Raw genomic sequence first — 27,279 nt, 5'->3', positions numbered from 1 at the left:
ACGCTGGGACTTTTCAGCTCCAGTGGTTGCATTTCCACAGTAAAGATGTGAATGGCAACAAATTGCTCCCAGTTATAACAAATTAGGTGTGGTACTCACTCTCCCTGCAAGTTGCATATGTAGCTCTTGACAAGGTCTGGGTGAGGCTGGTGTATAAATCTCATAATTCACAACAAGCTTCTTCTCAAAAATGTTTGTCACATAACTCAAAACATTTAATGTCTCAGTGCCTTTACATTCTACATGGCCTATGGGGATGAGAAACAAGAACAAAGAGACATGAGATTTGTTAACAAAACAATGAGTTCCAACAGATTCATGTGAAAAATGTCTTTGTACTAAGTGGTTTATGTAAGTACTGGTCAGACCTTCATGCAAGAAGTCACACGAATAAATCTGGCAATGGTCAGAATAAGAGCTTTCAGTAATTCCGTAAAGTCAGCCTTAAACAATCTACCCTGTGAGGATTTAAATTTACAAATTCCATTTGAATCCTAAAATCTTTACTCTTGGTACAACAAGCCAGGCTAATATCTGTGCACAGTTGCTGTGACGGTAGAAAACACTTGCAAAAAGAGATTAGCTTCTCTTATTTTAATTTGTTGGCCATGAAGAAAAGATCAAACTCCTGCCTCTCCTTCTCTTCAAGCACAGTCAAACTCCTCTCGCTCCTGTACTCTGCATAGTATTATTTAAAGGAAACAAGTACCAGTTCTCTTTAATGAAATATCAGGAAATTAAAACCAAAAAAACCAAGCATCCAGCTACATTACCACTGAGAGAAAGTACTGTCACATCTCTCTACCTATTGTGTTTGACCCCTCAATACTAACCAGCCAGTCAGCAAAGAGCATTAAAAAAATACATAGTAGAAGTATTATTATTATTATAGAACTCTGTACTATCATCAGACTATAACACTGAGTGCTTCAGCTCCCAACACAATAGATGGATTCCTACTTTGAAATCCCCTTCCCAAATCCTGCATTAGTGGACACATGTTTTGCTTCTTTGTCCGATTCAAGCCAACCAGCCTATTCATAGAGTTCAAGGGCTTTAAAATGGCAACAATCCAGTTCAGGGAGAGAACAAGAGAAAAATGCAGATTTATTTCTATATTTTAATCTTTTGTTAAATCAATTTGTTATGTAATTTATAACTTTAAAACAGGAACCTTCATTTTATCCTATTCCAAATATATGAGTTATGCAGATTAAAACTGGTCCCTGGGATTTACTGTGTCTTTTATACATTTAAAAAAAGGCATTTTAGGATAGATATACAAAAGCTATTGAACATTCAAGGTCAAGCCATTTGAACAAAGTAACTCTTTCCTGAGTCACATTGACACTGCTCTTTATCCCATCCAAAAAACCGAAACTGTGTATTGTGCTACAATAACTATTCTACTGTATTGTTTGACTACTTCATGTTGATTTTCATAATAAAACTAGGAAAGAGAAAAGCATAAAATGCCAAAACACTTCTAAGGTTTAATAAAAGGGGATTATTTTACTATGGGTACAACCTTTAATTATGCAATTTAAAATAAATTCAAGTACCAATTATATCTCTCTCTCCAATTCCACTCAGGATTTAAAACCACCAGAATGTTAAAATAACACACTTTTGTTCACATCTGATTTGCTTGTGTATGATCTTTGAAGCTTTTAAAAAAGAATGAAAGCCTATTGGGATTTTTAATACAAGATCCTGGTTTTACTACTTGTTTTCACCCAACTCTCAAGCATGAAAAAATAAACAACACCTTTTTGATTTACGGACGAAGATCACGATTATTTCTGCAACATTACAAGGCATTTCAAAATGTGTTTCCCTAAAGAGCCTCACTAATAATACTTTTTAAAACCTCATCCCCGTCCCTGTTTTTGACAGGGAAATTTCAGAGAAGGGAAAACGGGTTTCTTTTGTAAGGAACTAAGGACAGTAGGGGTCTGACTCATGCCTACTACATCTGCTCCCATCCATGCACCGCTCCCTGCCGGGCCCCTTCCGCTCTTCTTTGATTCTGGGGGATGACACCCCCTTTCACAAACCCCGAAGCGTTGCATTCACTCCCGCACCCCCATGACTCTACAAGAGCCCCTAGGATGGGATCGGGGTGGGGGGGGGGAGATATACACTCTGAGGCAGCATGAAGCGGGGGTGAGACAGAGATCGAGGGCACGGGACGGTCTCGGCAACGGGGCCAACCACGGACCCACGGTACCTAACTAGGACCAAGGGCAGCAAGGGGCGATGGGAGGGGGGAGCTGAAGGAGGCGAGGGAGACCACGCCAGTGGGGTTTGGGGCAGGAGGGGGGAAGCGAATGAAGGAGGGGCCAGGGAGCAGGAGGTGGGAGGCCATGGGCCCGGGGGGTACCGAGGGGGCTCGGCCGCAGAGCGGGGAAGGACGCGGGCCGGGGGCTCGGCCGCACAATGGAGCCCGCTGTGGCTAGCCGCCTCTCCCCCCCTCACACGCCGCCTTCGCGTGCCTCGCAGGAGCGAAATGGCTTGTGGGTGAAGCCGGCTCCCCGCCCGCCGGGCTCCGGCCCCGGCCCCGGCCCCGCGCGGGGGTGGGCAGGGGCGCAGCGCCGCGGCTGGCGCGGCCGGGGGAGGGGCCGGAGCCCCGGCGCGGCCCGCTCACCATTTGCGCACTTTCTCGATGGCCGCCATCACCCGCTTGATGTCATCCTTGGCCCGGCTGCGGGTCTCGGCCCGCACCGACCGGCCCGACATGCTGCTGGGGACGGGACGGGGCGGCGGCGGCTGCGGAGAATGCGGAGCTCGGCCCGGCCCGGCTGGCTGCGCCGCACGCACAATGCTCCGTCCCGCCGCTCGGCTCCGCCCAGACTCCGCCGCCCGCCGCCGGGGCTCGCGCACTGCGCAAGCGCCCAGAGCCGCCGCCGCCGCCGGGCGCAGCACGCGGCTGCCGGGGCTCATGGGGCGCGGGAGGGGCTGGCGCGCGGGCGGGGGTCCCCGGCCAAGGCACCTCAAAGAGCTTCAGGGCGGGAAGGGGGCCTAGGCCTTGGTCCTGGTTCCGGCTGTGACACACAGTGGCCACAGCAGGGGGCTGGGAGCCAGGACTCCTGGGTCCTGTAACCAGCCCTGGGGAGGGGGGGAGTATGGGGGGTCTAATATCATTAGAGGAGTTTTGTTACCAATTGTGTCTGGACTCACTGTGGGATCTCACCTTGGGCAAGTCACTTAACACCTCTGCGCTTCAGTCGCCCCCCCTTCCCTCCCTTCTTATCTACCATCTAGAGGTGTTGGGAAGCTTAATGAATTTATGTTTATAAGTATCAGAGGGGGAGTCGTGTTAGTCTGAATCTGTAAAAAGCAACAGAGGGTCCTGTGGCACCTTTAAGACTAACAGAAGTATTGGGAGCGTAAGCTTTCGTGGGTAAGAACCTCACTTCTTCAGATGCAAGAAAGTTTTGAGAATCTCAGATGGGGAGATGCTATGGAAAGGCAAAATACTGTGGCTTCACTCCTCTTCCCCCAGTGGGCAACAAAGTTGTGGAAATAAATTGCAGGACTGTAAAGGCTACTTTTAGGAATTATTATTTGTTTATATAGTGCTGTAAATATTTGATATAAATATGCAAATATATGCCCAAAAGACACAACCCCAGCCTTTAGAAAGCTTGATGATAAGCTCTAGAAATAATTGATTCTCAAAACGATTCTGAGAAGTTTAAGATATTTTTACTGTAGGGAAAGTGAGGCAGAGGCGTAATTTTCTAAAAGAGGGTGTTAATGTCAGAGCTGGATTTAGAAATAAGACTGCCAGCCTCTGCGCACTGAACTGCTCTTCTCGCTGAAAATCTAAAGAATCATCATGTGATGTATTGCTTTGTGTATGTCTGAGCCTTATTGTCTGTGTCCAAATTAGATTGTAAGCCCCGAGGGCAGGGATCACATCTTTGTATAAGCAGGTATTTGTGTAGCACAGAGTACACAGAGGGTGCTCAATCAGTAATAACATTAGATTCATTTGTTCCTAAACTTTGTGTTCATTACACTAAATACTTGTTATCTTTGAGACTCCTATAGTGCATTCTCTTATGGATGATAGACTGTTTGAGTGACTAGTTTCTGATTTAGCCCTTGTGCAAACAGTTATGGCACTATGTTGCAGACTTGTGGTTTGCTGTTTAGTGATATTTCTTTTTCAACAACATGTGATTTATAAAACAATAGGAAAGGATATTTAACAATCCAGTTCATCACAATACAAATTTTTGTGGGGGGAGGGATAGCTCAGTGGTTTGAGCATTAGCCTGCTAAACCCAGGGTTGTGAGTTCAATCCTTGAGGGGGCCACTTAAGGATCTGGGGCAAAAATCAGTACTTGGTCCTGCTAGTGAAGGCAGGGGGCTGGACACTGACCTTTTGAGGTCCCTTCCAGCTCTATGAGATAGGCAGTGAGTGAGACAGATCCTCAGCTGTGTAACTCAATGTATCTCTAATGACTTCAGTGGAGTTCTGCTGATTTATGGTATCTGAGGATCTGACCCAACACATGTACATATATAAAAAAACTGGTTGGAGAGCAGGTCATATGAAGCAACACTTCTTCAGGAAATCTTTGTCACACACCCTATAATACTTTGATTTGTGTTGTTTGACCGTTATCTCTTCACTGCCGTGCAACTAGCTATATATCTTGCTATGTGTACTAACACAACTATCATTATTTCTGTGATGTAGCATAGTAATCTCCATGCAATAAACATCACCACTGAATGGAACACTTTTTAAGGGGCTACATGATTATGCAAAGACCCATTGATGCTGAGGGGCACTGTAAAGAAGGAAATGAGTTCAACAACTCACTGATCTTTCTACAGCAACTTGCATTGGCACCATTACACTATTTATACAAACACTGAGTAAGACACTCTCCCATGGGCATTACTCTACTAATTGGAATTAACACTCCCAAAAAGAAATACAAAGTTGTTAGGAGCAAAATGGAAGCCCAATTTTTAATCCATCACAAAGTAGAATGCTCCCTTCACTAAGATTCATCCTGTGGTATATTCAGATATAGTACTTAATTTAAATTGCTATTTTACTGTAAAGTTTTTGTGAATAAACTTTTCCTGTAATATGCTAAAACTGGACTATATTAGTGCAGCTTTGCATTACACCATTAGTGTAAACCTGCCCTAAAGCTAATGTTACCAGTCACCGGAGGATTCCTCCCAGGACAGGAGATTGTGGATGGCATAGAGCTACTGTACCAGCTCATATTTCACTTTTTCTCTGCATCCTTATGCCATGGTGATTCCTGATTGTCCTAATGGCCCACTGGATCATTAGCTGAATTTAAGAGCAAAACCATAATGTTGCACTCTGAAGAGACCTCTTCAGGGCAGCATTTGTGATTGATACCATGATGTCAGTCTTAGCAGCAATTTACTTAACCCAATCCTGTGTTTCGTGCATTCATTTTGGAGGTCATTGATCAGCAATACATGATGTCCCTAGGGACAGACTTGCATCTGAAGAAGTGAGGTTCTTACCCATGAAAGCTTATGCTCCCAATACTTCTGTTAGTCTTAAAGGTGCCACAGGACCCTCTGTTGCTTTTTACAGATTCAGACTAACACGGCTACCTCTCTGATAGGAACAGAGTAAGCTGCTTCCTCTTGATCGCCAAACTCAGAACTCCCCCATGGTAGCACTGCTTCTTGACTATTGGCTCAGACTTTGTGAAGTGTTTAATCCTATAGCTTTATGACACACTGTAAATTGACGGAACATCATAGAGTTTGAGGTATGTTTAGTTTACTTTATCTTTATTTTATAATAAATACAAAAATATAGTTTTCCAGGGGTTTGAGGAGAAAAGATGATTATAGAAAATGCATTTCTGGGTAGAAAACTACAAACTCTGTGGCAATTATGACTCTGCTGACTCTGTGCTACTTGTGAGTTCATAATTTTTTTCTGTCTCAGTTTCATCTGGTTCAGAAGTAGGTAAGCCAAGAATATCAGCAGTAAATATCTCTGCTGTGATTTCCTCAGGAATTTCTTCTTCCATCAAAGCTGCTGCACCTGGAGGGGGAAAAAAACAACAACAACCCCCAAAGCAATCAGGTTTCCAGATCAATAGGACTTGTCAGCAGCAGTGTGTTGAATGGAATGTCTACAAAAATACATGAAAAGGACCTTATATAGTATCAGTTTAATACGTCCCCTGTCACGGAACAAAGGCACTGATCCTGTGAGGTACAGCACACCTTCAACTCCCACCGAGAACGAGATCTAAACTAAACAATCTATAGCACTATACTTGTCCATTCCATCTCTGACTCCTCTAATCCTGCATGGCTTTTTTTCCTGTTACATATCCATGATTTTCTTGAAGATGGTTACAAAGCCATCTTGAGCATGCTGCATTTTGAATACTGTTATTCAGATATCTGCAGACTCCACTCAGTTGCTTTAATAACAATATTCATTTTCTGTTTCAAGTAATTTAGGCCTAAAAGAACATATTTAGGCCCAGATCCTTATGAAAAATTACTTGGGACCTTTAACATCTATGCAGAATGGACTGGTCCTTGGTTAGTAAGATCTCATCTGTAAGACCCACACCCAGTAAACTGCACAACACTCACTGTATCTACTTCGGAAGGACAAAGTGCTGTTTCTATCCTGCTGTGATTTGATTTTAATCTAGGGTTCCAAGGAATCCAGGTATTTCAAACCTGGTGTTTACACCACTAAGCTGTTCCCTCCAGGAGATGCACCTTCAGTAGGCATACATCAGTTGTGGAAAACCCCAACTGGATGTTATTGTAGACACTTAGGGATTGGGACACTCGTTTCAGAAACTACATGAATATGGCAGAAGTCAGGAGTTCCAATTACAATGGACATCTCTGCAAGGAACTGAAAAGAATTTGCATATTATAAGATTCTGCTTTGCCTGTGGATCACAACAGTGGGTGAGCCATCCAGCAAATATCTCCAGTTTCCATTCCTAGACAGCAGATAAACAGTAATGTAATGTAGTCAAGGAAATTGTTACATTTCACTGGCCATTTAAATATATATGAGTTTCAGTCTGCAGTAGAACTTTTCTCCAATATCAGTGGAAGTTAAGTGCATGGACCAAGGACAGTATTTGGCCCTGTGACTATATTTTGCAATCCCAGCTGAACATTTGTAACAGCTATTGGAGTAACAAGGTTAATAGGATTTGCAGTTTAATTATTATATTAAAGGAATTGAAGCAATCTTATTTCTGTGTTTCATAGAACATTAATCCTGTACCTGAGGGATCATAGATGCCCAGCTCAGATCTCCCACCCTCTGGATTCACACCCAACAGGGTGGTAAGACACTCTGCCAGCTCCTCCTCTGTCATATGCTCCCCTACACACACAAAGCAAAAACACAATCTCTAAGCTCTCTCATTAACACAAACTCAGCACAAACATATCTAGCAAGAATGGCATAAGGACAAAATAGGATAGTTTGGGTTCCTCCAGGGGGTAGCTAGTACCACCATTCAGAATGCATGATCACAGTGCAAGAAATTTGATCCAAGAGAAATTTGTTCTTGTGAACGACATGAGTTTTTGGCATATAAATTAGGTTTCTGGGAGGGGGAAAGGCTACTGGATCTGATTTGTTGGGCCCAGTTGCACCTACATCAGTTTTCACTCTTCCTTTTCATAGGAATTCCCAGCTCAGATCAGTGGTCTACTGGCAGCAGCCAGCACCACAGCAATTCAGAGGAAGGTGCAAGAAAACATTTAGTCAACTATTACAGAACAGCCTGCACATAGGAGTTTATTCCTAACCTCCATCAGTCAGTGGTTTATGCCCTGAAGCGTGAGGATTTATATCCCTTTTTAAAAATGTTTTATCCTATGTCATGTATCTGTGGATGTTCTCATCATCCGTGTGTGTCTAATCCTTTTTAACCTCCTGGTAAGCCCTTTACCTCAATGACACCATGCGGCAATGAGTTCTACAGGTTGACAATGTGTGGGTTAAAACAGTATTTCCTCTTATCCATTTTAAATTTGCTGTTTTTCAACTGACTTGGGTGCTGTCTTGTTCTTATAATAAGAGAGGGAATATAGAAGTAACTAATTTACCTTCTCTGTGCCAATGCCATTAATTTTGAATATCTTTATCACGTTCCCTCTCATTCACCTCATCTCTAAACTAAACCATCCCAATCTTCTCAATCTCTCCTCATATAAAGTCATTCCAGACTTCTAATAATTTTCATCACTCATTTCTGGACTCTCTTCAGTTTCTACTACTACTTTTTTGGAGATCGTGTGAGTTGAACTGAATATACTATTCCTGGTGAGGGCACACGATCAATGAATATAATGGCATTATAATATTTTCCATGATCCACGCTCTTCAGAAAGCAGATGGAATACTTGGAGAGTGCAGCAATTTTCAAACAGGAGGATACAATCCAGTTGAGACAACGTATGTGGTTACTTAATTTAAAATTCTAAGACAGATGAGGTAACATGCCACCTATCGAAACTTGTCTCCAGATAACTTTTCACTGCAATGGATACTTTTTGAAATGAAGGGCAGAACAAGCAAACATAAAACTTATGTTAGGAAAATGCTCACCTCTGCACTGAAGTTGTTGCAGTAAGTCTTCTCTGCTGATAACGATTTCTCCATTCTCAATATCATAACCAAGAACTTGGAAGGCATTTTGTATTTCTTTTATTGACAGGCCAAATGCTGGTCGATGATTTATATAAAGTTTGATAAAATCCCCTAAATTGATATTTGTAACTTGTTTTCCAGTGTGCACGTACTCACTAAATTTGACTTCATTTATCATGTCTTCAATCTAAAAGTCAAGACAAAGGACACTTATACAAGGTGGGTTTCTTTTAAAGCATTGGACCAGTTTCTGATCTCAGGGATGCCAATATATGTCCAGAATAATTCCATTGAAGTCACTGGATTTACACCACTATAACTGATTAGACTCTAGTCTCAGATTAGTTGACAGTGTCTCTTTAAAGAAGTTGTTTACCACATCAAAATTACATCAACCCCAGTAGTACAATTCCTGCAATACACTGGGGTCTTTCTGTTATTCTCAGAGAAGCATTTTGTCTGGGATGTAATATACTGGGGAAATCTTTCGTTATGAGATGTATCCAACAATTGACATGATTGGGGGAAGGAATGATTCCCCCACAGGCCATGCAGTGAAGGCAGAGCAATTCTCTGGCTGCCTCACTGCAGCCCTCATTGCAGCTGTCTCTCCACTCTGGGGAGAGTGCACAGTGAGTCCACAAAATGGTGACTCCACCTTGCTACAAACAAGTGTGCAGGAAGTCTCCACGCACGCAGCTGGCTATGTGGTATGCTAGGGTTACCATTCGTCCAGATTTACCCGGACATGTCCTCCTTTTTGTGTTAAAAATAGCGTCCGGGGGGGAACTTGTAAATCACTAAAAATGTCTGGGATTTCCCCCCCATGCAGAGTGAGGTGCGGCTGGGAGGGCTGCAGGAAAGTCAGCCGCTCGCATGGGGCTCTGGCAGCCAGAGTCCTTCCCCCTGCAGCTTGCCCAGCTGGACTCCGGAGCAGATGTAGAGCTCCTCCTCCTCCCCCCCCACCCCGCATTCTGAGCCGGCCGGCCTGCTGGGCCGTTTGCATCGGGCCTCGGCAGCTCCTCCTCCCCTGCAGCCCAGCGCCCCGCTCCGGCAGCACTGTGCAGGGGCAGGGACCGGGTTGTGTGTTGCGCTGGGGAGCGCAGCCACGTGTCCGGCTCTGCACAGAGCCCAACACCATGTTCTGAGCGGTGGGGTAAGGGGGCCAGGGGGCAGGAGAAGGGGCAGGGAGATTTTGGAGAGGGCAGTCAAGAGACGGGGGGGGTCGGGAGTTCGGGGGGGGCTTTTTGGGGGGGTGGAGAAGGTTTTGGGCAGTCAGGGTACAGGTAGGGAGTAGGGTCCTGGGGGGCAGTTTGGGGGGGGTCTTAGGAGGGGGCAGTTAGGGGACAAGGAACAGGGAGGCTTAGGTAGGGGGTGGGGTTCTGGAGGGCAGTTAGGAGCAGGGGTCCCAGGAGGGGGCAGTCAGGGGACAAGGAGCGGGGGGGGTGTTTGGGAGTTGTGCAGGGGGGCTGTCAGGGGGCAGGGGTGGGGAGAGGGATCGGAGCAGTCAGGGGACAGGGAGCAGAGGGGTTTAGATGGGTCGGGAGTTCTGGGGGGGGGCTGTCAGGGGGTGGGGAGTGGTTGGATGGGGCGTGGGAGTCCCAGGGGTCTGTCTGGGGGTGGGGGTGTGGATAAGGGTTGGGGCAATCAGGGTACAGGTAGGGTCCTAGGGGGCCAGTTAGGATGGGGGGAGGGTCTCAGGAGGGGGCAGTCAGGGGACAAGAGGCAGGGAGGCTTAGGTAGGGGGTGGAGTACTAGGGGGCAGTTAGGGGCAGGGGTCCCAGGAGGGGGCAGTCAGAGGACAAGGAACAGGGGGAGGGTTGGGGGTTCTGAGGGGGGCGGGAAGTGGGAGGGGCAGGGGCGGGGTTAGGGCAGGACGGGGGCGGGGCTCGTCCCATCCTCTTTTTTGCTTGCTGAAATATGGTAACCCTAGTTTCCAAAATTCTCCTCCTTCCACCCCCACTCCCAATACCCACACATCCTGTGCAGCAGAACTCCCTCTGGGGCCCTCTGCAACTGCAGAGGACTGGACTTTGCTCAAAGGGTCCCACATCCTGCCCTTTATTTCCCTGTATCGCTCACTCAGCAGTCCTTCTATTGGGCAGACAGGCAGTGCCTGCCTCTTTGTCACTAGCAGTTTAACAGCTTTCCTGAAGCCTGCTGCTGTGAGTCAGAGTGGCATGCAGCCTTGCAGATGTTTGTTTGAAAGGCAGGTTCTGTTCCATGCCTTTATTGTGCTCATGTTTAAAGAGGCAGCAGCCTCCTTACAGTTACAAATGGAGCTAAATGTTGGGAGAATTCCCAGTGCCAACACGTACCAAGCATTCTACGCCCCAGGAAAGCAGGCCAATGCAAAGCCTCCGTGGGGAGGCTTTTGCATTCAGCCCTGGGCCTTTGTCCTCATGTCACAAGTTTTTCCACTGAATGGTGCTCAGAGAAGATGGAAATCATGGACTTATATTTTCGCCCTGGCAAATGTCATGCAGGGCAAGAACAGAACATTTCACTCAGCTCTAGCTGATCTGGGATTAAGTTTTATCCCTGTCCTAGTGAATTATAAAAGAAAAACTCTCCAGCTCCCAAGAGCTCCTGTTAGTGGATTCCATGCTGATTTTTCCCCTCTCACTTTTTATTTAATAAAATGCTCCGGAGAGAGAAGAATTTTCATTCTGTGAATTAATATTGTCCCACCTACTTTGTGAAGCAGATCATAGGCTGTCTAATTTCAGGGTAGTTTCCTTGACTGAAATGCTGTCCTCTAATTTCTTACAGATTATTTATCAGGAGATATTCCTCATGCCTCCTCTAGCAACTGTGCATGAGAGGAATACATTCTCTTCTTCCCCACCAGCAGGAGGTGCCAATGTAATGAGCCCAGGAAAACATCTATGTACAAAATTATAGTACCAAAGCAGGACACTGCACCAGCTCATCCCAAGATTAGACCAACTTCTGCAGCTCCAGAAGCCCCAAGAAAAATCTGCTAGGGGAAGGTTTCATTGATGAAAAGTGCCCAGAACTTTCCTTCTGCTGGATCCCCAGGGAAAGAGTGCTGCAGGGCTGGTGGGGTGGCACTCCCTCAGTGCAGCCTCCATCATTGGGGTTCCTATGGAGCCCCAGCAGAAATTAAAGCTTGTTCCCTGGCAGAAAGCCTGAGAGAATACAGCAGTGATGCCACTGCTTAGTCTTCTCCCTTGGAGAGAATTTCTCCTGGATGAAGGGACTAGGCTGGCCCTGCAAGGTGTAATTTACACCTCTTTGCAACAGAGTCAATAAATCTGCTCCCGGTACCTTAATTTCCTTTCTGCCAGGTTGCCATGCTATAAATTAGGTATGTGTAAATACAAACTGCCTCAGAAATACTATTACAATAGGATAAGAATCATCAACCTTATTAAGGGATTTATCTTTAGCTACAGTACAAAGAGGATTTGAGGCTTAAAACTCCTGAGAAATTTTTGATAGAAAAAAGCCCCCCATTGCTGTGACCTGACAAAGAAAACTCTGAGAGATCTTCATAAGAATTTAAGTCAAACATTTATCAGTTAGTGAAGGATGTTGAGGTCCCTTGCAGGTGAAAGGTGCTCTCTCTATGTAAAATCATTCTCATCATTACTATAAGGCACAAAGGGAAGGAAAACAAGAGGCTGTATAATATATGGACGAGTCAGTATCTAGAGCTGAAAGTTCCAAAGCTCCATGTGTGTATAACGACACTTAACACAAGCAGAAGAAACTCAAGGTGGGCCCCAATTTGACCTGGAGGGACCCCCTATAGCACAGGTGCTGGAACTAGCACTGCAGCACCCCCTCACTTGAAGTGGTTTCCATCATATACAGGGTTTATAGTTTAGTTCAATGGCTTTCAGCACCCCCACTATACACATTGTTCCAGCGCCCCTGCCCTATCGAATGAAAGGAGAATCCAGTCTTCATGCTTTCAGTTTCTTTTCTGAGGCAACCAACCTCTCTTCTGAGGTGCCAATTATGGGTGTGATTTTTGTGCTGTGAGCACTTACTCTCTGGGAACTGGACTGAGGCCACCAAACACCTGACAGATGAAAGCTTTTGAACTCCATTGACTTGGGCTGGATTTGTCCATCCAACCTAAAGGTGAAAGCCCTTTTACCAAGCCCTAGAGTAGGGGTGGCCAACCTGTGGCTCCGGAGCCGCATGCGGCTCTTCAGAAGTTAATATGCGGCTCCTTGCATAGGTGCTGATTCCGGGGCTGGAGCTCCAGGCGCCAACTTTCCACTGCTCAACCCCAGTCCCTGCCCCCACTCCACCCCTTACTCCAAGGCCCCCACCCCTTCCTGCCCTCTCTCCTGAGCCTCCTGTACACTTCAAAACAGCTGATCGTGGTGGGCAGGAGGCCTGGGGAGGGAGGGGGAGGTGCTGATCGGCAGGGTTGCCGGCGGGCAGGAGGTGCTAGGGGTGGTGGGGTGGGGGGGTTGCTGACGTATTACTGTGGCTCTTTGGCAATGTACATTGGTAAATTCTGGCTCCTTCTCGGGCTCAGGTTTGCCACCCCTGCCCTAGAGCAATCCAATCCCCTAGTGGTACTGAATCTTTACTTTGTCCCATACATTTTTTTTTTAAGATACAGAGCCAGATTTTGATCAAAGTTACACTAATGTAGTTCTAGACTAAATACATTTAAAATCCATGGATTTAAGATCTAGCCGATGTGACTGAGATCAGAAATTGGCCAATCGCATACGCTGTAAACACAATAATTCTCTTTGGTAAAAAACAAACCTTTTCCTCTGACGGATAAAACCCCATTGCTCTCATTACAAATGGAACTTCCTCCAAGGGAATATGTGTTGACACCTGTCTGGTCTCCATTGCATCAATACCCTGACTGCGCAGCTGTGCATAGTAAAAATAGTCCTCCAGTTCCTGAGAGAAAATCAAAGGAAGTACAACAAAGTTCAGTTTCTCAACATGCATGGCACATAAGCCTCTTTGAAGATATACTAAAAAGCATATCAATGAAAATATTGTTAAAGCAGATTTGGACCCCCACAATTTGTCAGACCCATATAAATTAATTCTAACATCTTAACCAGCTGTTACCACACAATGTTTACTGTGACTGTAATTACCCTGAAGAATTCACCATCTCTGCCGCCATCCAAAAGGTTGTAGAATGGGATCAAATCCTCACCGCCCAGAGAAACAGCAGCCTCCAAAGCACTATGGCAATAACAAAAAGATAGCTCAGAAAGGGTTCGTGTGAGGAAAAATGTCCTGTTTCCCTTTCCACTCATTGCTGCCAGCCACATAGACACTTATAACAAACAAATAAACAAAATCCACCCAGAACTCAGAACAAACAGGGAAAGGTATAGTTCTAAGTTGAAACTTATGTTACTCTATGAACAATCAGCACTTTCTATCCCAGGATTTCCCAGTGTTTTACATACAATAGCCCAGTATAGTAGGTAATTCTTATTGCATGTGTCTCTGGTCTAATGGAATGAGCACAGGGCTGGGAACCAGGAGATGCTGGGTTTTAATCCTGTCTTTTGCCACTGACTTGGTGTGAAGTCTTTGTGTGTGACATTTAACTTTTCTGTCCTGGTTTCCCCATTTATAAAGTGTGTTACTTCACAGGAACATTGTGGGGATTCATTACTTATGTCAGGCCAGCACTTTGAACAGGTAAAGGGCCAGTGCGCAGAGCTTTCCACAGAACAATCAAACTTTAGCTCCTAGTGCCCGGACTCTAACAATTACACACACACCTTCCCAATAAGATATTAGGCTCTGTTACTCAGGCGCTCTATTCTCCACAGTGGAAGACAATGTCCTAGATGCAGTGTACATGTAAAAATTCCGCTCTAGCTCCATCATCTGTCATCTAAATTTCAGTTTCATAGGCAGGTGGAGACAAAAGTGCCACATGTGTTAGTCAGGATGCAGAAAAGTAACAGCTCCCACAATGAAAACTGCCCACGACACTACAATAGCCTGGTACTGCAATTACATCAGCAACATCCCGGTGCATTCATGACAGCATGGCATCAGCTTTGAGCTGCACCTTTGGTGTGCTGTTCTCCATTATGCTATCTGCAAGTTTTATGATTTTTTATAATTAAGTTATTTGACATTAAACATAGTGGAGACTCAGAAAATACCAGAAGCAGCAGTAAAGTGATAATTAGCTCATAAAGAGCCTTGCTCCAACAGCAAATTACATACAAATTTAATGATGCCTGGACTATGGCCAACCATTATAAAGAAGGAGCATTTACATCCTATTGCCCACTCTGATCCCCACCTAATTAAGCCAGATGAAATGGAAAAAGAAAATACATAAACCCACTGCTCTCCCATCAGGGCTTCATTTGCTCTGGCAGCTCGGAAGTTACTCTATGCCCTCACTGCTGTGCAACTGGCTGGTATTACGAGGAAATCATCAGGTGGAGCTCTATTCATAGTGGACAGTGTCTGAACTGAATTCTTTGCAGAGTGAGCGTGTTTGAGGGATAAAGCCCTAGGTGCACTCCAAAGGGCAACAATGTGTTCTTCAGCAGTATCTTAAAGTCAGCCCCAGCAGGGATCAAAGAGAGGATGAATTCCCACCTTACATACGATGGCAACAGGTACTATGAAAAACCCTAAGGCAGACAGATAGATAGCTAACCCTCTAACCTAAACCATCCTTCAGTTCTAGCTTTGAGAGGGAGTAAGCTCCATCTCCTCCTTTTTCAAACATGAAGTTACGCTGCACTGAAAAGGCTGGTTTCAGAGCATTTGCAGCTGCTTGCTTCATGTTGATGTTTGCATCTATCGATCTAGGCATTCATAGCGCGCTTGGCACTGTGGTAGCCTCACCCCACCTTGTGCTCACATCAGAATGAATAGCCCAGACATTAAAGGCAACAAACATGGCCTCTCCTTTTGGCATCTTTACCAAGGGCCGTAAACAAAGGCTTTTGGAGGAGGTGTCCCCTCTCGGACATCGATGGCACAGCTTTTTGGCACAGCTCTTCAGTTGGAAGCTGACAAAGGAAAGTTCCAAGCTTGCTGCCAGGGCCGCACAAAACTGGCATATACAAGCAGTCCTTACTCACAGGAGCAGTCCCAGTTACTTCAAATGGTCTACTCATCTGAGCAAGGCATTAGAGTTGTTGGTCCTAAATCCATTCTGCAAATGGACAATATCAGACCGTCGCATTTGGAAACTGGATACTCTATATCAACACTTCTCTATTGTTTTTCATCCTGCAGGGCATTTTATAAGAAACAGATGCTCCTGTAGACCCACCTCCCCGCTCAAACCTCGCAATCCCCACTGCCTGGCTCTAAAAAGATCCCAGCCTGTGAGCCCTCAGGCAGGGATCTTAAAATCCATGATTTATAAATTACTTAGCACTTACATAGTACCTTTCATATTCAAAGCACTTTAAAAATACTCATTTATTAATCATTATGTAAGCCTATGAACTAGGTAGGTCAGAATGATCAGCCCCTTTTAACAGATGATGAAGCCAAGAGGAGAAGAGATATTCCAAAGCTTCCAGAGGGAGGCAGTGTCCAACCCAGGATTAGCACTTATGAGTTTTTGATTCCCACTCCTGTGCTCAGGTCACTAGAGCACATCACTGTTTGCATTCACCTTGGGTGAGATCCTGCGAAGTACCGAGTACCCTAAACTCCCATTGACTTCCATGTGACATAAGGATGTTCAGTGTCTCACAGGATCTGGCCCTTAGCTGGTGGGGCAGAAGCCTAGGAAATAGCAGGATTCTAAGAATTTAGTCCAAAAACAGGACCCTTAATTATAAATTGGTGGGAGAGGGAATTGTGGGTTCCATTGCCAACCCTCTCAGATGATGTGATGGGTAACTGGACACTTGAGACCAGATTTTCAAAAGAGTTCAGCATCCTTAGTGATTCCCACCTGAGAACACCTTTGAAAATCTGCCCACCTCAGTTAGGTGCCTAAATGGGAGCTGAGCCCCTTTTGAAAATCTCGCTCCAATTGTGGGTCCCGAGCACGTGTGAAGATCTAGCCCTCTCTGTTTTAACTGCAGCCCTTCTAGCAAACCAACGCTGGATCAGGTAACATTTTAAACAAAGTTGAATCCACTGAAATGCAGGTGTCAGTGCTGCACAGGATGGTATTAGAGTCACGCTTGCACCGGGGTACCTATATTAATGCTTCTTGGCTGAATGAGTTTTAGGGGCTTCAATGTTAAGCCTTTCTGAAGCAGAATGGGATCCTTTGGGATGAATATCCCTATATAAGCATAAGTTCATTGGCAACGGGACATATGCTTTAACTGTGTTGGTCACAGTTGTGTAAAGAGACAGAGCACATCACAAGCAATGAGAACAGCGCGCTCTGCTTTTCCCTGGTGTTTACTCACTTTACATTAATTTCCCATTTCATCACGATGCAGTCGTTCCCCCCCGCTGTAAAGACATGGCATCCATCGTAGGAACTAGCAAGGTTGGAGACACCTCCTGGATGGCAAATGAAAGCCGAGGACTTGTGGGGGTTACCATCAATGGGCAAAATCTGCAGGCCAACCTACCAAGAATAAGGGTAACTCCATGATGATTGGCACTTTTATACAAATTCTGCTCTTTTAGTATTAGACGGTGTTGGTGGCCTGTGGTATACAGGAGATGAGACTATATGATCTCTGGTTCCTTCTAGCCTTATGCTCTATGACCTATGTGACACGGGGTAAATTCTACCCCCTCGTAGGCTGGCTAGGAGGTTGTGCTGTCCACTGTGGAGGGTTCTGTAGTGACAAGAATCCACTCTCAGCCTGCTCTGAAAATACTCCTGCAGCACTGAGACTGCAAGAGCTCATGGGGCTGTGTCCTGAATCTGCATCTTCTGCATGGGGCCCTCAAATTCTATCCATTCTAGTGCCGTGGAAATGCACCAGATCTGCAGTGCACAGAGACCTCCATGCTAATGAAAATGGGGCAAGATTTACCCCTGAAATATTCCAGTGTGGACGAAAGGGCTGACTAAGGAAGGGCCCATCAATATGTAAATCTAAAGTTTTACCACATTGTTCCACAAGTCAGTGTGAATCTCAGGGGCACAAGCAGAGCTGGCCCTAATGGTAGCCTTCCTATAGATCATCCAACCTGTACACTATGTGCGTAGGGGCCATGTTCTGCTTTCAGATGTAATCACGCTGTCTCCATTTGTGTGAATGGGTTTCAGGTGCCCATATCAGGGTAGAATTTGCCACCTGGAAACCCAAATCAGCAACCCAGGAAGGAAGAAGTCACACGGCTCTTTTGAGATAATCAAATCCCCAGAGCTGAATTCAGACCTGGGTGGAACCAGGAACCACCTAGTGACTTCACTGGAGTTATATCTGCTCACAGTAGGTCTGAACATGGGCCCGAAGCATTTGCAGCACCTAAGCAGCAACTTTTTTTTTTTTTTTTTTTTTTTTTTTTAAGTCACTAGTGTGTTATTCTACACTGGCCACCACTTCCGCACAGTAACCACACAGGGAGCTCAGCATAAGCTGGTGGGAAACGCATCCATGGATGACAGGGTCTTTCCTCTAAGGAGAGCATGTCTAACAAAAAAACAGAATACAAGCAGAAAAGGAAACAGCAAACTCCTAGCTTCGAGTTCAGTCCAGCTCCATAACCCCTGGGCTTGAAGCCAGCCCATCCCAAAGGCATTCTCACCCAGCTGTCTGCCAAGATCAACGTTTATAGTCCCTCCCCTGAGGAGCTGTGTGCAGAGAGGGATGCTGAGCTGAGGTTAACTCCTTCTTCACCAGGGACCAGGGCCGGCAGTCGCCTAGGGCGCTACAATTTGGGGGGCGGCAACCGCGGCGGTATTTCGGCAGTGGGACCTTCTGCTGCCTCTGTGGGGGGCGGCATTTCAGGGCGGGACCTTCCGCCACTTAGGGTGGCAGAAAAGCTGGCAGCGCTCCTGCCAGGGACAGGTAATGTTCATATATGGGAAAGGGGGTGGGTGTCAAAATTCAATACCATAGTTATTGACTATTCAAAGTATAGAGAAATACTGTGGTACCTGTGGGGAAATACTGATTTTTTTAAATGGTGACCACTGTGCATAGAAAGCAATACAACTGACTCCCAAGTGAAATACAACAGAAAGGCTAAACAACTCCTCTCCACAATTCCCACCTCCCAGTCCCCTCATCTCCTACTCCCAATTCCTCAGCTTCCAATACCTCTGGTCTCACCCAACCCTACATCTTTCATTTAATCCCCCCAGTACCTCAACTTCAGACCTGCACTCTCTTTCCACTTGTTTTGTTACTTGCCTTGCTGAACACATGCAGGACTAGATTACCTGAAACTCAGAACCTCCCATATCTATGGTGAAACCTCCACTAAGGACCTGCATGTACAACAGGCAAATCTTTGTCCTAAGCAAGCACTTTAAAGTATTCCAGAGATTGAATTTTTCTCTCATGCTGGGTAGTTGCTATGGGCAGGTTTCACTATATGCACGCACATGTAGAGGATATGGCGAGGAGCACTACAGAAATATTTGGTAGTACACCTCTACCCCGATATAACGCTGTCCTCGGGAGCCAAAAAATCTTACTGCGTTATAGGTGAAACTGCGTTATATCAAACTTGCTTTGATCCGCCGGAGTGCGCAGCCCCCCCCCCCCCCCCCCGGAGTGCTGCTTTACCGCGTTATATCCGAATTCATGTTATATTGGGTCGTGTTATATCGGGGTAGAGGCGTATAAATAAATACTATAACAGAATAATACCTAGCTCTTAATAGCACTTTTCATCGGTAAATCTCAACGCAGGTCAATATCATTAGCCGCATTTTACCAATGGGGAAATTGATGCACAGAGATGGGAAGTAACTTGCCCAAGTTTACCCAGCAAAGCTATGGCAGAGCCGGGGATAGAATCTAAGTCTCCCTCATTATAGTCCAGTGCTCTATCCACTTGGTAACAATGCCTCCCTTTAAATATCTGGTGTATTTCTCCGTTAGCTACAAATGGCAACTGTACCTAAGGTTCTTTGCAATGTTATGCAAAACAATCCAAAAAGCATATCTGACATAAATATATAGGAACTCTGTACCTTATCTTTTGTAATATAGGCCAGATATCGTTTTTGTGGATCCTGACTGTTTGCTGCTGGAAGGATTTGTATCTTCTCAAGAGGTGACCCGTAGGTTGGCCCCAGAAGTGTCTTTCTAAAGGAAAACAACATTTTCATTTATTCTATTGATCTTCTCCATTTTTTCACACAAATGTTGCTGTGCACAAGTATGGGATTGGGCATGTGTGTGTGTATAGGGGTGTGAGAGTGTGAATTTAGTGCTGGTGAAAGGTGTCTAGAAACCAAAATCTTCTACTCCAATTGCCCTGTCTCTCTCCTTGGAAGGGCCACCATTGGGAGTGAGAGAAGAGTTTGGTCTCCATGGCTCATTCAGTTATTGGCCTTCACTGAAGCTGCTGGTTCCCACTAGATCAAATATCGGCTTCCCCTTGGGACTCTGCACTTTTGGTTGAAGAATGAACCGCTCGGCTTCCAACACATCCAGCTCTTTAGGCTCGGACAACAATCACACATCATTACATAATCTCAGAGGGTTAGCATTCAGGGCAAGCCGGCAAAAGGAGCTTTTAAAGAACCACTCTCTTGGATCATCTCTGCAAATACTGTGATTAATTTAGTCACTAACATCCTCGATGGATGGTTAGTGTGTCCTCTGTGAGACAGCTGGCTTCCATTCCATTAACGTGTGTTATACAGTGATCAGTCATTTCCACAGGAAACTTTTAAGGGAGAGCTAAGAGCTGAATTCTGCCCTCAGTTACATCCATCCAGCAAAATCTTTCTCCGCGTATTTGATGCGCTCCATTAAGAACCTGGACTATTTCGGCTTCTGGTGAAAGGATATTTGGGCAGCTGTAACAGTGAGACAGGAAAGGTGGATCCCATCAGTCTGGCTCGGAAAGCAGAGAGAGGACTTGAGCTGGACTGGATGCTGGCTTCACATTCTTTATCTGAAAACCAATACAGGGTCCATCTGGGTTTAAAGTCTGCTAGTTAGCTTTGTTGGCCAGGGCAAGATTCCTGTTGTAACTAGGGAAAACCTTCTGAACTGATATTTTGGTAGCTAGCACAGTCGAAGTGGGGGTACAGTAGCCTGATAACACAGACAGCTTTATCAATGAAATCAGTGGAGCTATGCAGGACTCTATCATGATCACAGTTTCCCTCCTCTTTTAGTAAAGAACGTTGGGTCCAGTGGTTTGAACAGAGCCCAGGCACTCGGGACTCTGAGCTTGTATTCTCAGTTCTGACTCTCTGCAAGTCCATTAGGCCAAATTCTTCAGTAGTATCCACTGATCTTGGGTGCACACCAAGAGGAGAAGATTGGGGCAAAGGCGAGCAGGGTTTGACTCACTGTGAAAATAAACCAGGGTTTGAGTTTCCCAGTTACCTGCACATTTTAGTCGTAGCATTATACAGCTTCATTTTGTACCGATTATTGGCAGTGAGAATAAAAGCTTCTGGAGTGAAGGGAGGGTACCAGGCCAAACACATTGGGACCGCATTCTGTTCAATGCGGTCTCTTCGCAGGACTGCCAGGTATTCTTTACTGCTGCTGCCTAGATCATACTCCACCTGAATAGAACACAATGAACAAGATCTATGTGAAACAGCTGCACAGACTTGCCAGCATTCATGGTAGTCTGCTCCTCCCTAGTACCTTTTGCTTTACACTAGTGATTGGAGTGTGCTTTTCAAATGCTAATGAATTCACATCCCCAAAAGCCCTACATGGTAGGAGAGGAGATTTTTTGAGGTTTATACAATGTTACTGTTGCAACCTCTGCTCATGTATCCATAATTATTAAAAATCAGGTGGATTATAACCTCAATAAGCTGATGCAATGTCAGTTACGGGGAACACAATAAGAACTCCACAGCAAAAGAAACTCAGCTCCCTGCTGACATGCTAAACCCTCAGCCAAAGCTGGAGGTGTAAATCCCCTGGCCGTGGAGGGTCCTGACTGCAGTGGAATTGGTGTTAGTTCATTGGGGGAAGGGGAGTGGGAAGAATGTGGGGAGCCTGTGCAGGGGTATATGGTCCCCTACACATCACAGGGGCACTGTTCCTTCACAGTAGGCTTTGGAAGCCTGTGCTGGTGTACCCGCTGCTACATGCATCAACTGGCCATTGCCTCCCATTGAGAAGGGTGCAACAAGAGATTGGGTCCATTGCACCCTTTGCTGCTCTGCAGCTTAGGGGCAAAGGGGATAAGTCTTGACCTGTTGAAACTTCATTGCTCTAAAGGCAACTGGTATGGAGCCTGGGGGAAGATTTTTCACCCCCAGTAACTAGATAGGTCTTGCAATATGAAGTGAAGCTCGAAGTGAGAGTCTACCTGGCTAAGAGAGGGAGCAGGTGACAGAGTCCAGGGCCCTTCACTGAGAATGCCCAGCTGCCAACTCCAGACGTGCAAAGGGACAAGCCCACTGACTATCAATGATAGGGGCATATTTGTTCTCAAATGGTGGGATGGAGAGTTGTCTCTCACACAGCCAGGACCTAAGACACACAGGGTTTCATACATGAAACCCAACATCTTCAGTGGTGCCTGGAAACGTTCAGGCTACAGATGAGTAAACTGAGACCCAGATGAGCTAAAGTAACTTACCCAAGGTCAAACAGCAAGTTGAGTCAGAACTGGGAATAGGACCCAGGAGTCCTGCCACCAAGCCCCTGCTCTAACCAGTAAACTCTACTGCCTTGCATGCTTTTAAGCAGACTTACCAACAGCCTGTCCTCCCCAAGGCTTAAGAGCCTTGGTTGATCGCTGTCTAAAAGGACTCCAAATAGTATACTTCGAATTGGTTTATAATGTGAATGAAGCCCTGCTAGATGCTCCCAGGATCTTTCACCATTTTTCAGTATTCTTTTGTAAACAGTCACTGCATATTTTTCATCCTAAAATGACAATACAAATATTTTAGTTGATCTTCAGCCTGCACTTCTATTGTGTTCCCCCAGCTGTCAAGGAAATTCTTAGCATTTCTTAGCTCATTAGTCTGGCCTACAGGCCTTTCTAACTACGTGCTGGATAAGCCACAAGGAAAAGGAGGAAAATAGAATGCCAATAACAACAACAAACCTGATTGGGAGAAAGGATCTGAACAGAACCAACCAACACTAAAATAACAAAGAACAACTCTTCAGCCCTGCCTGAAAGGAAGCCACTGACCAACCCCGGGGGTATACTAGAGTGTGCTTCTGCTCTGGAAAGGAGATGTAAAAATGGCATCATGAAACTCTATATTGATTGTCTCTGCGAGCCTGGAGCAAATGTGATCAGGTTACAAACAAAAATATATTTTTCTTAACTTCCAGCCCCCATGGGATGTATCATCATCAGTAATTAAGATTCTGCACTCCAAATGCAACCTCATTGCCTTCAAATACTGCCAGTTACATCTGTGCACTGAAATATGAAAATGAGTTCACAATTCTTTTGATGATAAATGAGCCAGACCAGACTCCATCTCACTCTCCCATAGCTAGTACTGCAGGGATCAGAGGAGTAAAGAGATGTCAACACTTATTTTTGTCACTAGAATCAGCTGGTAGGGCTCTATATAGAGACAGGGAGCAGGTACACTGAGGAGGAAGGTGCCATTTTTACAAAGTCACAGCTTTAAGAGGGCTTTAAAAGAGGGAGAGCGTTCCTGCCTGTTCTCCTTTCAGGATCATATCATGGCACAGCCTGTAAGTTCCAGTCCCACCAAAAGGTGCTGCAAGGAGAATATACATTTATCTTGAGAAAAACTTACAGCAGTTGCAAGATACTGGGAATCATGAGAGAAGCTTATTTGAGTTACTGGGCCTCTTGAGTATTTGAACTCTTTGCAATCATCTTCTAATGAAATAGAATCAAGGATGTAAACGGTTCCATCAGTAAAACCAGCCGCCAGAAAAGAACCTAAAATACACATCAGAGAACAATTATTGTACAGATCACTCATCTCAGGAAACCTGATGCTCAATGTTCAGTGAGATCTCAAGGTAAAAATACCTTCAGGGTCATAGGAGAGGCACTGGATACTGGCCCCCATAAAGATTCGGCTAATGAGATACTTTGTCTGCATATAGTCCCACACCTTTAGCAGCCCACAGTGACTTCCTATGGCAATGAGAGGCTGGCTAGGGTGGCAAGCAATGGCATTAACAGCTTCCTTGGCCTCCTCCATTAATTTTTCCAGTTTTGTCCCCTCTGCTGTAATGTGAAGCACTGTCGCGTCCAACGTGGAGAGAATAAAATTCCTGTTAACATGAAGAAACAAACATCATTTGATGAATCAGGCAGGTGGACTCTTTTCCCTCCCATTTACACAGCAGGCTAATTTCTTGTCAGTAATTTAGGGAATGATTGCTCCCTAAAACAATGGAAAGAATGGCTGCTCATCCATTCATTCAGCTGTGTCTTTAGTGCAGCTGGACTTCAGTTTCTGCACATACATAAGCAAAGATATATAAACCAAACAACTGACCATGCATATATGTTACTAAACTCTTATCAGGAAGTGGTTATCAGCCATCCTGCAATGTGAGAGACTGGCCCCAATGGAAGTGCCAAATCCTGAAGTCCTTTCTCAGAGCTGAGTTCTGCCACCCTTTACTGTACTGCCCAGGAATCACTCACTGACAACACAGGGACTCTCTGTGGAGTCAGGAACTTAGCAAGCCTAAGGCCATGAACAGTGTTTGAAAAAGAGTCGGCATTAGAAACCAGTGGTTCCTAGGCCTCAGTCCTGTGCTCAGACCACACCTCCTCTCTTTAGCATTTGTAAGCCTGCTCTGACTTTCCCTGTGGGGCAGGAGAGACTTTCAGTCACTTGTCCTGGCGTGAAGCTTGGTGTGCCAGAGCTGGTGTGGGGTTGTGTATCTGCCTGGCCAAAAGAAGCTGCTGTAATTCCTGGTAAGGCAGAAGGTCTGCAGAGGTTGCTAGCTTGAATCTCCATCTATTCATTTAGTGATGGGACCCTAAGAGCAGGAGCGTCTTTTAACCTTTCCCTTTGCTTTTCCACCACTTCTTACTTCCCAGAGGGCCTGCCAGTGCCAGGAAACTACAGCAATTACTCAGGAGGAGGAATCAGACAGAGGAGATCAATAGGGAAAATACCTATTCCCTGAGGCAGAACTCAGGTTTACAGAGGAGTCTATCTATGCCCCACAGCTCCCTAGAGAACATGTGAAATTTAAAACTGTTGCCATAAGAGTCTAAAAACTCTGCATAAGGAAGCTCTGTTTCAGGCTGCAGGCAACTGGGGAGGCAAAAATGAACTAGCAGTGGGACAGCCCCTTGCCCCTTGTTTGTGATGGACAGGTTTGATTCTGCATCAAGATGACCAATGTGAAGATCTGCAGCCCTTCCTGCAGAGAAGACAGTACAATGGGCAACCTCACCTACCCATCATATTGTATATTAACACCTGAACCATGTCCATTGACAATTTCACACACAACTAGATTTAGGATTTAAAATCCATTCTGATACAGCCAAAGTACAACAAAGAAAATCTGTCGACTACTAGTTGAACATTTCAACAGTTTCTTATTAATCAGTTAATTATAACCATCACTGAAGGACTCTCACCTGATAATAAATGGTTGACCATGTATAGTACAAGAACTGGAGTAGTCTGAGTTGTTGCTGGCAAGACTGGGAGGGTTTTTTGAAAAGGAAATGGATTGGATGGGTCCCAGTTTAAAGTGGCTGTACCAGTTCACAAGCTGCAGCTGGCCATCATAGAATTTAATGTGACCTTTGACATCACAAGTTACAAAATAGCTAAAAGGAAGGACAAGAATCGGTTAATCAAAACACAATTTAAAAGCGCTCCAGAAGAACCCAGGGCTCGTCTACGCATTTAGTTCACGGCAAGCGAGGGTGTAAATCTACACTGCACTAGTGAGCTGTGCACTAAGTGTCCCTGCGCACGAACAGTTCCCTGATGCACTTTGATCTACTCCTGTTTCAAAGCAGAGGTATATCAAAGCACACTCCTGAACTTCTAGTGCGTGTCGGCAGGGTCCGTGCAGACACTTGGAGCACAGCAGGCTTGTATGGGGTAGATTTACACTCCAGCTTGCCTCAGACTCTTTGTTTAGACAAGCCCTGCTCTGCTCTTCTCTGGGGATTTTTATGAAAGAATTTGCTTCACAAGGCCTGATCCTGCTCTCATTTACACTGGTGTAAGTCAAGAGTAACTAACTGCACATTGTAATCAGTGGTGTAGAACGCGGGTGAGAGCCGAATCAGGCTTTTATATCTCAGAATACCAGGGTGGGGCGTTTTCATCCCCATTTTCTAGATGAGAAAATGAAGCTCAGAGAGATTACATGAATTCCCAACAATCACACAATGTGTCAATGACAGCCAAGAATAGAGTCTTGACTTCCCGTCCTTTGCATTAACCTCTAGACACAAGGCCTTGGGAATAAGAATTAGTATGTAAAGACTCCATAGCAGTATAGCAGCAGCTAAACACATGCTTAACCTACAAACTAATTTCATTACGTAAGGTGGTGGCATTGTCTAGAGATCTAAGCATGAGACTAGGAGCCAAGAACTCCTGAGTACTAATTCTGACTCTGCCATGGACTTGATGGGCAATCTTGGGCAAATCACGTAACCTCTCTGTGCTTCAGTCCTTCCATCTGTAAAACAAGGACAATGATCCTTAACTCACCTCATTCACAGGGGATGATGTGAGGGTCAGTTAATGTCTGGACAGCACTTTCGAAGTGTAAACAATTAAGTGCTAGGTATTTATTTAGGATAGGTATTAACTTCCAGTTAGCAATCCTTAAAAAGTACATAGATGGTTGATACATAACTGCAGTTAGAGCTAAGCACCTAGTAGTATCACTGCATGTAGGGTGACCAGATGTCCCGATTTTATAGGGACAGCCCTGATTTTTGGGTCTTTTTCTTATATAGGCTCCTATTACCCCCCACCCCCGTCCCGATTTTTCACATTTGCTGTCTGGTCAGCCTAACTGCATGGCTTGCCAACAAATATTTGAAAGTTGGCAAAACATCCTCTGTGACTTCAGTGTGTATCAGTTCCCTCTACTGGTTAAGATAGGGAAGCTGCTCTTACAATTCACCCGATAGCCCAAATTAATCCATTCTCTGAACCTATGCAATTAGTGAACAACTGTGGAGCCTGTTGATTAGGTCTGGAGTGGGAGATTTCACAGATTTTGATAGTGTATATTAAGTAAGACCTTTATGTTTATTATTCAGCACAGTGAATTATGAGTTTCTCTTTCATTTAATTTTAGCCCACTGATGGTTTTAGGTCCGGTACCTTGTGACTGTTAGGGCAACAAATGTCTCCCTTATCCCACTAGGGGGCAGAGATTCTCAGCTTTCACGTAATAAGGAGCATTTCGACCAAATTTCCTGCCAGTTAAAACTGACACAACTCAACTGAAGTTAGTGGCATTTTCCTTCTTACACCAGCAGTGAATTTGACCCTTTTCATCCAGTCCCAGAAGTATGCAAAGCATTGAACCTCAAAACTGCAACACATGGGATGTACATAAAATATTTTTAT

General features: G+C 45.2%; 2 protein-coding genes across 5 annotated transcripts in view; both read right to left on the bottom strand.

The window, feature by feature from the left end:
* BCL7A (BAF chromatin remodeling complex subunit BCL7A) overlaps nucleotides 1-2,846 on the bottom strand; it is a 32,644-nt gene extending 29,798 nt beyond the window's left edge. For 2 of the 3 annotated variants that reach the window (XM_054006251.1, XM_054006252.1), the window contains exon 1: nucleotides 2,648-2,846. In XM_054006251.1, the coding sequence (XP_053862226.1) occupies nucleotides 2,648-2,739 (92 nt within the window). In that variant the 5' untranslated portion in view covers nucleotides 2,740-2,846. The remainder of the gene's footprint in view (nucleotides 1-2,647) is intronic. The other variant, XM_054006253.1, reaches the window with a different exon arrangement.
* A 2,949-nt stretch (nucleotides 2,847-5,795) lies between these two features.
* CFAP251 (cilia and flagella associated protein 251) overlaps nucleotides 5,796-27,279 on the bottom strand; it is a 31,449-nt gene continuing 9,965 nt past the window's right edge. The window contains exons 10-21 of one of the 2 annotated variants that reach the window (XM_054005993.1): nucleotides 25,311-25,505; nucleotides 23,730-23,977; nucleotides 23,488-23,636; nucleotides 22,454-22,627; nucleotides 21,116-21,300; nucleotides 19,744-19,858; nucleotides 17,048-17,211; nucleotides 13,775-13,865; nucleotides 13,425-13,568; nucleotides 8,625-8,853; nucleotides 7,290-7,391; nucleotides 5,796-6,065 (exon numbers count right to left, since the gene is read on the bottom strand). In XM_054005993.1, coding sequence (XP_053861968.1) covers nucleotides 5,911-6,065; nucleotides 7,290-7,391; nucleotides 8,625-8,853; nucleotides 13,425-13,568; nucleotides 13,775-13,865; nucleotides 17,048-17,211; nucleotides 19,744-19,858; nucleotides 21,116-21,300; nucleotides 22,454-22,627; nucleotides 23,488-23,636; nucleotides 23,730-23,977; nucleotides 25,311-25,505 — 1,951 coding nt within the window. In that variant the 3' untranslated portion in view covers nucleotides 5,796-5,910. The remainder of the gene's footprint in view (nucleotides 6,066-7,289; nucleotides 7,392-8,624; nucleotides 8,854-13,424; nucleotides 13,569-13,774; nucleotides 13,866-17,047; nucleotides 17,212-19,743; nucleotides 19,859-21,115; nucleotides 21,301-22,453; nucleotides 22,628-23,487; nucleotides 23,637-23,729; nucleotides 23,978-25,310; nucleotides 25,506-27,279) is intronic. The other variant, XM_054005994.1, reaches the window with a different exon arrangement.

Source organism: Malaclemys terrapin, chromosome 16, assembly GCF_027887155.1.
Source record: "Malaclemys terrapin pileata isolate rMalTer1 chromosome 16, rMalTer1.hap1, whole genome shotgun sequence".
Classification (NCBI taxonomy): Eukaryota; Metazoa; Chordata; order Testudines; family Emydidae; genus Malaclemys; species Malaclemys terrapin.
Note: the sequence above shows the minus strand (reverse complement) of the source record. Positions and strands in the feature narration are given on the sequence as shown.